The 12787-nt window shown below is 35.1% G+C and overlaps 1 protein-coding gene across 11 annotated transcripts in view; it reads left to right on the forward strand.

Annotated features, from left to right (window-relative positions):
* Positions 1-12787, forward strand: part of DMD (dystrophin) — a 799860-nt gene that overhangs the window by 176263 nt on the left and 610810 nt on the right. For all 11 annotated transcript variants that reach the window (XM_017833948.1, XM_017833947.1, XM_017833942.1 and 8 more), the window contains 3 exons: positions 486-641; positions 4413-4583; positions 11778-11957. In XM_017833948.1, coding sequence (XP_017689437.1) covers positions 486-641; positions 4413-4583; positions 11778-11957 — 507 coding nt within the window. The remainder of the gene's footprint in view (positions 1-485; positions 642-4412; positions 4584-11777; positions 11958-12787) is intronic.

Consider the following 12787-nt stretch of genomic DNA (forward strand, 5'->3'; position numbering starts at 1 on the left):
AACTGTCAGATTTTAAAATTGTGGCTATTTGTAGTTCAAATATGTCCAACAATTTGTATGAGTTGACAGAATACATCTGTTGTTGTTTTAAATACTGCACTATCTAAATCAGTTTGAAAACAACCTTTGTCATATCTTAAAACAATTAGTAATGGTATATACTTTCGTACATCTAATTAGTGGCCTAATTTGAGGTTACTCTTAGTAAAGATGGGCTATTCTGGATCTCTTAATATGAATTCTGGTTTAGAAATTAATTAATTTTTCCTATAAAGTTTTTTAATACACACTCACACTCAGGGTGAGTTTTCTCTATCATCAGGCCAACTCCTTTACCTTTGAAGTGGGAGTGGAAGGTGCTGGTCCAATGATGGTGCTTTTATACAGCAAATAATGCAAAGTGTGCCTTTGTAATACCTTCAATGGCTTTTCTAGTTTTCATATTTTAATGGTGGTGTTTCATTTTTATATTTCTGTTTGATTAGAAATTATATAAAAACCTGAGTGAGGTGAAGTCTGAAGTGGAAACAGTAATAAAAACTGGGAGGCAGATTGTTCAGAAGCAGCAGACGGAGAACCCCAAGGAACTGGATGAAAGGCTTACAGCTTTGAAGTTGCAATATAATGAGTTGGGTGCAAAGGTAAGCTCTGTGTTTTTAATGCAAAACTATGTGTTCTTTTTAACTGGCGAAGTGAGGGATAATCTTGGTAGGGTAAGTAAATGTTGGAGGTTTTTTTATTGGTTCCTTTCGTGGCTCTCCCATTTTCTAAACAGTGAGACAGAAAAAATGGAGTCAACCCTCAGCATGGCTATTCAGTTGCTCTGAGAAAAAAAACCCAACCATCTAGGAAAAGATAAAATTCTTTTATTACAATTTCAAATTATACTTTCTTAATAATTTTTTTTTTACTAGTTCATTGGTTTTTAGAGGTCAGATGGGGGGTGTTTTTTCATTTTAATGCTGAAACAATCACTTGTTTCAAAACACTTCTGGTCAGAAAAATACTTAGATTGTTTTGCTTAAAGAACTACTTCATTAAAGAGAGAATTCTGCCTTTTCATTTCCTTCCACCTCTGACTGTACAGATCTTAAACTATATTATGTCAATATCTTGCTGTTCAAAAATCTGTTGACCAAAAAGTTGTTGCCGCTGCAGCTTTTCTCAGGAGGCATCTGTGTACCACTGTGCTTTGTGGCTTCTGCAGTTGTGACATGCATGTGGTCAGCTTTTGTTGTAACTATTCCCTGATTTAAATGTCAAGAACAACCCTGACTTGCATTTTCACTGTGTCTTAATATGTAAGCCACTCCCCAATGGGAAAATATTTTGTTTATTCAATTTTCCCTGAAAGTCGACTAAGCAGGGAGTAGGAGGAATGGGCTGCTAACCAATATTAACAGGAAGATGGCTGGAAAAAAAAAAAAAAAGAAACCATATGTCAGTCCATAAAGGCTTTTTATTCTGGGTCTGCATTAACAGTGGAGCGAAGTACAATGCACTTACAAGGACCTTGGAGCTCTGAAGAGGAGTTGTGGCATTGTCCTAAAGAAGATTTCATTTAAATAATTCAGTTAACAATTATCCTTCATTACTCTGTTTCTTCCTCTTGCCCTCATTAGAACTATTCACAGAACTTCTAAAAACTGTAGGATTAGAGTAAATTTGGTGGCGTGGCTAGATGACTAAAGAATGTGAATGACAGATATACCTATCTGTTTATTTCTAAAATTTATATACCCAAATATACAAAACTGGCCAGGAGGCAAATTCTTAAGTTTTTTAGATTCTACATTATTTAAATCATATATTATTAATGGCTAGGAAAATGAGCCCATAGTAATACTGAGAATCAGTACGTGGTTTAAACAGATAATGAGAATCAAGTCCTGCTGACTGCAGTCTGATAAAGCAATAAGAGTTATGTTACTTTTGACAGAGATAATTTTTATATGGGGATCTGAATTAAAACAGTTCTCTCTTGCTAGAAGATAAAGGGAGTAAGAGACATCAAACTTTTGAGTGTCAGGAAAAGTGGAAAGTGTCCTTCATTAGGTGTGGATAGGTGTCATTTGGGGTTGGATAATATGTTTGGGTTCTCCATTGTTTTAGAAAGAATTGTGGCATTTATTCCAACATTATGTTTAACTTAATAGCAAACAGGTGCCGTTGTTATAGGAAACCTCTCTTAAGTAATGAAGGGATAAAAATGTGCCATTAGGGAACCATTAGTGATCTGAAGCGAGCCAGATTGCAAATTAATTTGTCTCAAAAATCTGCAGTGCTGTGTTTAGCTCTGTTGTCCTAGGTGTAATTTCCCACATTTACTTTTACATAAGATGGTAATTAACAGTTTTAGAGAAAGTCACAGAAACCCAGAGATAAAGAAATAAAAGAATTGGTTAGCCATTATCAGCTTTAATTGATTGCATTGAGAAAAAGTTTTTATAAAAGAAAACTAATAATAGTTATAACTAATAGTAAATCCAGGACTGAAATGTATGTCTGAGGGGAAAACACCTCTTCAAGCACAGACTCACTTCTGTGATTTCATAACTACTGCTTCAAGAGGTCCCCTCTTATATAAAAGTACCTCTTAATAACATTTTATGACTCAGAAAGCCTTTAGAGGGCACTGTTTCCTATTTTTATTTAGAAAATACATCTTTACATTTGAAGTACTAACAAACTGATTGATCAGTAACCTCTGGATATATGCAATATATATGGAAATATTGTAGTATTGTTTATGTAATAAATGTAGAGAATTTAGATATATATAGCAACACAAATATTCTCTCTCTGTTTGACATGTATCAGTAACTGCATTCTATAATATACCATGTGTTTAGAATTCTTAGACAGGCAGTTACCCTTAATGCACTTTGCATTGTATTGCTGCTAAGTACCTGCAAATAGATATTTAAAATTACTATTATGACTCTTCAGAAGAAGAGGTGAAAAACATGTGCATTCATGGCTCTAGAAAGCTGAGTTTTATGGTCTTTCCCAGGGATTTACCTCTTTGCCTGACTGTAAGTTCTGTGGTCTCATTTAATAAATTTGGCATGCAAGAAAGCACTATTCAGTGAAGAAGAAATGTTCTGAGATTTTAGTAGTAAGCCTCTACAGTGGGATAATAAATTATAAGGAACACTTTATGGCTTATTCCCTGGGCAAATCTCATCTCTTTACTCAGGGATAGCAAAAGCCATGTACCTAACCTTGTAACATCCTATTACATTTTAAAACCTCAAATTCTCCTTGGCAGTCGAGCTAGGAATCAATGTGATCATTGTACCACTACTTGTTCTCAGTGACAAAGTCCAAAATAGCTTTAGTAGGTACTGAAACCAGTTTTGAATACCTAAAAGCACTGTGGATTTTTATTTTCCTATTTAAAAATACTGAAATACAAATCAGTGGCTACAGTCTTACTTGATTGCTAATTGACATGCAAGGGAATTAGTAATTTCTTTAAAATGCTAGTGATCTATGGGACACTTTTAATCCTCTTACTCCGATTGGGCTTTTCTAAACTTCATGACAACATGATTTATTAATTTGTATTTTCTGACTACTAGTTGCCTAATGTCTATTATGGTGTAGTTTCCCATCAGAGATCTCTTTATTTACTCTTCTGCCTTTTCTACTAATTATGTGGAACTTTTTCTCTCTCTCCCTGAAGATTCTTAGGGGCTTGAAGGAAAGATTGTATTTTCCCTATTCTTCCAGGTCACACCAAAATTCAATATAAGACAATCAAGACAACATAAATACTCAGCCTTCCTTCTAGGTGCCATATAACATGCTTAAAAGAACTTTACAAATAAAGCAGGAGTTGGTCATAGTACTTCACATACAAAACATTCAGAAAATGAAAAACTTAAAGTTAACTGTGCTGCCTTAGTTTGACACTATTTGACACTATTCTGTGTCAGATTTGAGGGTTTCTTTGACTGGTATTTTTCCTTTCTTTGTAGGTATGCTACGTAGAAAAACACCTTGAGGAATCCCTGTCCCTATATCACCACCTATATTAAAATATACTCTGAAAGGTTTTGACATCTATTTTGTGTTTTAAGGAAAACCTGATAGTTCAGTTATCCCAAATTAATTTGCTCTGCATGACATCAAAACAGAGGAGGAGGTTTGCAGAGGTCTGCTGCTAGTTCAAACTCCATGGGTATTTATGCACATAATTTTATTGTAGATGTTTTACATTCCAGCAGCAATACTACTGATATTGAGAGAACTAAGGCAAGACCCAACTGTATTATAAGTGCATCTTCACTTGTCAAATTGCAAGTTTGGTTTTTATAGAAAAGCGGCATACGTATAGAAAATGATGTATAAAAATCATTAAGCCTCTTTCACTGGAGGGTTAATAACCACAAGTTTTCTTTCTGCAGGTGACAGAAAAAAAGCAAGAGTTGGAGAAATGCTTGAAATTGTCCCGGAAACTACGAAAAGAAATTAATTCTCTGACAGAATGGCTCGCAGCCACAGACGCAGAATTGACAAAGAGATCGGCTGCGCAGGGGATGCCGAGCAATTTGGATGCTGAAATTGCCTGGGGCAAGGTAACAATGTAACACACACATCTGCATATTACAGAAAGATAGATTTCTTTCTTGATAAAGAAAAATAATTTAAAATTCTGGCATTTTAATTAGTGGAACTTTGTAAGTGTTGTGGCACTATCTCATCCTAGTATTAGTGCTCAGAAAACTTTAAACTATCTTGTCTTTGCAGATATCAATGGCACAATTCATCTTCATATTGCAGTAGTCTTTACTGAGATGAATTTTAAATTGGAATTTAATTTTTTAGAGTACTATAAATTGCTCACCCAGTATCAATATAAATAGAGATCCCTTTCTTACCCCATTCTTCTCATAATTAGAAAAGTATTAAATGGTAGATGAAAGATTAAGGATGCCAGAACATTATATATTTCACATTTTCAGATAGCAGCCAGGATATTTGTTTTCTTACTCTTTTAGATTTGTAGCTCATTTGTTTTCATTCTGGGAGCGTCCTACTTCCATGAGACTTCACCTCAAACTCATATTTTAGGTTAAAACTCAAAGTCTAACTCAAAACTTTCTTCAAAATCACAGTTTAGATAAACGTCTTACAGAAACACTGAGGAATGTGAGAGTTCTATATAAAACAGAGTATCTCTGTGTGATGTTAAGACTCAATACTATCTGATCTGTTTTATTTTCTGTTGATGTAATAAAAATCCAATCTGAGAACATAAACAAAACAAATCATCTTTGTTCACACATACCAAAATCTGCATTTTAGAGGAAACTATGCTCAGCATGTTCCAAGGCTTCAAAATTTTAAATAATTGTTTGCAGCCAGCAGCATTTTGAACAAATGTTCCTATATAATTTCAAAAAGAACAACCAAAATCCCCTTAAACAGTATTGGGGTTTTGTGCCAAAAAAATTGCCCCTTGTGCTTTGTTTAATAATAAGAATCCTTTGAACATTTTACTAGTTTCACTAGGCATTTTAGAAATAGTCATGAATAATACACATGCAACCTTACTATTTTTTTGAAAGACAGTGCAGATTAAAAGCACTTGAATAAAATGTGGTTTGTGATTTGGATTTCTTTGGGAGGTTTTTTGTTTGTTTGTTTGTTTGTTTGTTTGTTTTTCAGACTCTAACTGCCCCTTTCAAGCTTCTAGGCTTGAAAAAGTGTTTTTAGCCTTAAAAGGCACTGATGATTTACAAACTAACAACAACAGTAGAATAATAACAATAACAACAATTAGAAAAAGGCAGTCTACAAGTCTTCTGTGAGGTTTGGAATTGGAGGTTATTTTGGTCATCAGTCTCTAAGAAAGACAGTATTTTAAAAGTGATATCCAAAAATATCAAATTTTGCTCCTATTAACTTACAATTACTGCTTTGACTACTGCTACTTTTACTTTCAAATCAAAACCTAAATCCCTAGAAACCCCATTGTTCTCTCCTCCTGTTGCCTGATGTTTTCTCATTTTCACTTGCAGCTTTTCCTACAGTAAAGGTTTTGCAGTTCTTCTGAACACTTTTGATTGATATTGTGATCTTACAATCACAGAATCATTAAGTCTGGAAAAGACCCCTGAAATCATTGAGTCCAGCCTTTGGCCAAACACCATCACTACAACTAAACCACAGCACCAAGTGCCATGTCAAGTTGTTTATTAAACACTTCCAGGGATGGTGACTCCACCACTTCCCTGGGCATCCCATTCCAATGCGTAGCTACCCTTTCAATGAAGAAATTCTTCCTAATGTTCAGCCTGAACCTACTCTGGTACAGCTTGAGGCTGTTTCATCTCGTCCTGTCACTCATTGCCTGGGAAAAGAGTCTGACTCCCACCTCTCTACAACCTCCTTTCAAGTAGTCATAGAGAGCAATTAGGTCCCCCCTGAGCCTCCTTTTTTAGGGATCTAAACAACCTCAGCTCCGTCAGTCACTCCTCATATGATTTACTCTGCAGACCCTTCACCAGCTACACTGCCCTCTCTCTCCATCACCTCAATGTCTTTCATGTAGTAAGGGGCCCAAAACTGAACACAGGATTTGAGGTGCAGCCTCACCAGTGCCGAGTACAGGGGGAAGATCACTTCCCTGGTCCTGCTGGCCACATTATGGTTGATACCGTTGGCCACCTGGGCACACGCTGGCTCATGTTGAGCCAGTTCTCAAACAGCATCCCCAGGTCCTTTTTGGCTGTGCAGCTTTCCAGACACTCTTAACAGCCATAACAAGGCACAAGTGTCAGATTTTTAAGAGATGGGTTAGAAAATCATATTGCTTTAATGTCCCCAAAGTACCCTACTAGGTGTTCAGGACATTTACCCAGTCAATAAAATAAAAATAATTTTTGCTGCTGTTAAACTATGCTGTACAGTTCTACTGAAACAGATACACGCAGCATGTTCCTGTATGCACATTCAGGAAAGCTGATCCAGATGTATATAGCTTCACAGTAGTTTAAAAAGAAAGATTTGTCCTTAATATAATTTAATTGTTAGATATGAAACTTAATGCCTCAGAAGTTGCATAATTAGAAACCTAAAGCCTGATGATCAGTGCAGTTACACAGTGGGAAGTCTTTATTGTGTCTTAAGCTTACAACAACAAGTACAACACATTTTTATCTAAAGACAATCAAAAAGGTAACAAGAGCTAATTAAAATAAGAAATATTAACATGAAAAAAATATATCAAACAGGAACCACTTCTCCTCCTAATCTTACAGAATGCCATTGAGTTTTGTGAATTCTCACAAGGAATTGATACATAAAGTTTTGCAGGAAAAACTGGTAAAAAGGGTATTTTGGCTTCAAATCCTACCCAAAGCCTTCACGGCAGTCCAGTTTCATACCGGACATCAGCTCTTCACCTTCAGTCAGTTCATAAACAAACAATTTTGAATGAGAGCCGCTGCCTCATGCTGAAGTATGTATGTAATGAGTGGCCTTCAGTATTCCATTATTCTTTTTTTTTAGGAAATGGTACCAAGATTCACATATATATAAGCACACTTTTAATTTTGAGCAATCCAACAGTATAGGTGGCAAATCCTAGCCTTCAAAATGTAAATATCTACAGAAATCATGAGGAATACACTTTTTCCTAAAGAATCTACTCCCACTAGGAGGCAGAAAGTGCTGCATTTTATCCTGGACACTTTAAAATTCTCATGAGGACGTCATAAGTAAGTACGATGCTGGTAATCCTATGTGGATTTCATTGAGGCATCACACAAAATCATACATCAATAATTTAGTCCCCAGAACCAGATCCTCACAGTATCTGATTGATGTCACAGCTTTGGGCTTTGGACTTTCCGGGTAAGTGGGCTGCCAAAGACAGTAACCAGTCTAATGAAACGCACTGGGAGATGAATTAAGCCCAACAGATTCCCGTTGTGAGAAAAGTCTGCAGAAAAACTGAGTTGGAAAATGGAGAGGGAGAGATGAGAATTCAAGAGTGTGAATGAACTGAAAATTGGATGTGTGCTGCTGTCAATATATCTAAGCAGAGAGCTCATAAGATTTTTTTCTTTACAGCATGAGGAAGCATTAGATGTATTAGTGCACTTATTTTTAATTCATTTTCAGCACCCAAGACTTCTCAAAGGAGAAAAGAGCACACATGGTTCCAAAGATAATTATGGTTTAGAATAAAAAAAAAAAAATCATACATGTGAACATTGTCTTCAGGGTATAAACACCTAGAAATAAAAAGAAATGTCCATCTTAAGTAAGAAATTATGTTAATGAAACATAGCATTAATCTGGACATCAAGGGAAGTGTGTCACTTATTTGTTCCTGTCTTGAATTTTTCTAAGGATAGAACAAAAAGCATGTCTGAGTTATGTGAAATGAGATGGGCAATATACTGAAGACTGTAAATCCTGCCTTTCTGCTCTGTAGAGACAAGCTAAATCTTTCCATTTGAATTCAGTTCTGTTATAATAGATAAGAAAAATGACATGTGGGTGGAAAGATAGTCATTAAACATTGTATATTAGAAATCCGCTTATAATTAGAAGTCTGATTTAGTGAACATACTTATCACTGAAGACATTAACTACTGCAGGGTTTATTTGTCTTTTAATCAGGAACCGGACTGATAAGAATTAGATTGCCAGGAAACCGTGTTCTTAAAAAGGAAATGGCAGATGGTATTACCAGGAAAATTCTGTATCACTCCCTACTATCAGCAGTATGAATCTGCCAATGCTTTAATCTGATTTTTTAATATGGTGCATAATGCCAGTGAGTAAAAAGTTGACTTGAACTACTTAGAATTACATTTAGCAACATATTTCCTGTGAGTAAATTCCATAAAAGAAGACAAACTAAAAATCGTGTCAGCTGATTTATAGTCACTGGCCAAAATGCAATGAAAATAAAAGATGTGCTGAGAATAAACAAATAAATATGTATTATCAACCACTGAGAGGACCATAATGTCAGCTTCTGATTAATTCTGTCATCCCACCTATGAGAGCTGAGCCACCTAATTTCTTTTAGAAAGACTCACATTGTAAAGTTTACTTACAAGTAATCCAGAGCAGTGGATTACATAAGCAGTGTAGAGGCACACAGAACTTTTCTTCACTCATTCATTATTTTTGAATTTTTTAATCTACATACAATAATGACCAGCGTGATTAAAATATTATCTTCTGCATTTACTTACAATTCTGGTTTGTTTGAAAAAAACATCAACAGTTCAACTTCATGCATGGTAGTTTTATCACTATAAATTATAGCTCAGAAGCCCTCTGCACCACACCCTCCAAAAAAGCCATTTCTATGTAGCTTCTATTTTCAAATATAATTAATTTTTAGTTAGTATCTTGTGATGGAAGGGTGGTATAAAACCATCACAGTAAACCAAAAACGTCAGGTAAGAAAACCCAAACAGTTGTAACAAAAGCCCTTGCAAGTATTTTTTAGTAAACCGAAAGAACTGTGAACCCCACTCAAACTTTTAATAACTGAGATCTGAAGTATTGAGGAAGATGGCTTTTCCCCTTTGATGTTGTATTGAAGGCCACAATGATTTTTGAGACACCGAGGGGAAGTGTGATTTACTTAGCTCATATCCCTTACTTGCAATTACACGGGAGTGTTAAAATTCATATTGCCCAGAGGTGCACCTTGTCTTTGGTTTGCATTATTTCTTTACTTTGATAGACATAACTCCTGGGATCAGTCAAAGCACTGTTACACTTTTTTTTTACACATAGGGTAAGTACCTCTGGTTTTTGGGTAGTCTTTTTATTTAATAGACATTTAATTACTCAAACCATCTGTTTACTAGTAGGAATTAACATCTATTTATATAGCTCAAGATTGGTTTGCATTTTCATAACATGTAAAATACAAAGGAAACCACAACCCATAGTAAATATGCTTCCAAGTTTCTTTTCCAAACGGAAGTAAATTGTTTAGAAAAAGTAATAAAGCTAATCAAAGTTTTCTATCCTGAGTTGGAGGTAAATTATATTCCTTGTGTTATTCTTTTTTTATGATGATATTCTGCACCTGCTGTGAAACAGATGAAATAGTACTAGAGAGAGCATGTTTTTCTTTGACCTAACAAAAACCTGCTGAAATTTGAAACTCCCCCTTTCAAATTCTGTAATTATGTAGTATATAGTTAAAAATTTTCATTAATCATGTCTTGGCTCAATTACATTTCCTCTGTATTTGGGAAAATTGATAGAATGCAGAAAATTTCTCATACTTAGATAAAATACAAGTTTAAGACCTTTTCGGTGAAATAACAACATATTTAGATTATGAATTCTAGTAAGCACAGAAAATGAGCTGCTGCTTTGAGCATGACATACACCAAATAAGTTGAAGGTACTCTTAAGATTGTATCCTACCAAAAGGAATAATTTCTATACTGTCTTTATCATAAAAAGAAAATTCGACTTTCACTAACAATACACTTCCAACAAAATTATACTGATGTGTGGCCGTGAGAGAAGTGATAATGTGGAGGTGATAAAGATGGAGTTCTACTGCAGTAACAGCATTGATCCTGAAATGGAAGAATTGTTTGTTTAGAAGTGGTGGGTTTTTTTATTGTATTCAAGTTTCTGTGAGAAATCAGTGTCTCTGGAGACTGGTGCTTCTTACCTTTCTCCTAACTTTCGTTTATGTTCATTCTGGAATACTTCATTTCTAGCTGTAGCTTTATTTTATAAGCAGAGGTCTTATATGCCTGGGTCATTGCTATCAGGTGCCAAAGATCTCAGATAAATTTCTCTGTAAAACTGGTTATATGTGAAATTAGGTGTAAGGAATTCATGCCTCTCCTTGAGTATTCAGCAAGACTGCTGTACTTTGCACTGTATCTTCTCAGTATTTAGTATTCAGCTTCTGCTTTTTTTACATGTCTAAGTACGTGGGGATTTGCTCCTTTTGTTAAACTTCTTGCATGTTACAACAAATATTGAGGCATGAATAACAAGTAAATTATGTAACCTTACATATCAGTTAGATCTATAAGTTAAGATAATAGTGGGAAGAGATGCTGGAAATCTGATTTTATAGCACTGCATATGTATTTTAGTCATTCAAACTGAGAAATGCTATAGACAATAGCTTACTTTAGTATTTTAGTTTGCAGACTGAAATCCTAAGTGAATGTAATGAAAATACGCATTTCTACAATTAGGAAAGAAATTTAACAGGAGAAAAGAACGTATTTTCTTCTGAAAAAGATTGCATTGAAAAATATTAAAATAACGAAATATTTCAATAGACCACTTTCAATGGAGTTTTTTAAGTCTTTGAGATGTCATCATGATGCTGTATTATTGTCTCATTTATTATGTAAGCTTTATTTGGTATTTAATAACTATGCAACTTTACTATTTGAGAAATAACTTTAACCATTTCTATATAAATATTATAAAAATTGTATTAATTTTCAATAATTAAGTATTAAAACTATATTTTTAACACTGAAATAAGAGATAATTCACACTTTTTAAAATTAAATTATTAATAAAAAAAGATCATGAGAATGTGAAGAACATTTGCAGTTTTATTGGAGCTCAAGAGAAACAATTTGCTTTGTACTTACTGCTCTTCACAGAATCATTTTCTTTCGTCCTATAGGAAGCAAGACTGTGTGTTTTAGTATGTACTTGCTGCCTGTTTTATTTTTCATGTCCTTAGTGCGGATAATTTTTAATTTCCAGAACTTTTATTTCCTATTCTGCTCATGTAGGCAACACGGAAGGAGATTGAGAAACGGCAAGTCCAGCTTAAGAGCATCAGTGATTTAGGAGAGAATTTGAAGACAGTGATGAAAGGAAAGGAAAGCCTGGTGGAGGATAAACTCAGCCTGCTGAACAGTAACTGGATTGCGGTAACTTCACGTGCTGAGGAATGGTTCAATCTGTTACTGGTAAGGAAAATGCATCTGTTCACACAGGGGAAATGTTGTGTTCCATTGTACATGCCCAGACTTATAGGAGGGCTTTTTCTGGTGCCTTGGACTGTGCTTATTGAATACACAGGTACACAGACAATCAGACTTATTGTTGTTTAGTACATTGTGCCTGTTTTAAGAATCCGGTTGTTTACAGAGTGGAATCTTGATTGTTAGTCATTCCCATTCCTGTCAGTCTCTAGTTCTTAGACTGCTTTCGTTTTGTTTTTCTAATAAATGAAATACAGTTTCTCCCCAAGGACAAAGACTAATATAAATCAAGTGAAAGAAACAGTCAGATAAGTCGAGTAAGTCTTGGTATTGATGTTAACAACTTCAGCTGCTTTTGGCTGCCTTAGCATTTCTGTTTGGAATAGCACAGTTGGGAAGTAAGTCTCCCCTTGCAAGTGGGTTTGGTCGCAGGGTAGGTCTGCTGTGTGTGAATTAGATTCATTTCAGAGGCAACTAAATCAGAAGCTCTGTTCAGGGTGCACACCTGATGTGCTGAAGGACTATGATTTGGTCTTTCAGAACTGCATGATCCTTTTTTGGATAGTTTTCTAGGGCATGTTTAGATAGGGATAATTCCTTAATGGGACTGGATTAAGCCTAGTAGAAAGTAAAATCCCTAATACACATTTAATACAGATTCAGGAGCCTCAACCCCAGCTGCTTCAAACTACTGATAGTCACATAACTTTATTGTACCTTAAAATTCATTCTGTCATAAAGAGATGACAGCTCGAACCCTTAAACACAGAAGGGTCTTAACCACTGGGCTGACAGAATGCTTTGGGAAATCTCGC

Source organism: Lepidothrix coronata, unplaced genomic scaffold (assembly GCF_001604755.1).
Source record: "Lepidothrix coronata isolate B3197 unplaced genomic scaffold, Lepidothrix_coronata-1.0 Scaffold225, whole genome shotgun sequence".
Classification (NCBI taxonomy): domain Eukaryota; kingdom Metazoa; phylum Chordata; class Aves; order Passeriformes; family Pipridae; genus Lepidothrix; species Lepidothrix coronata.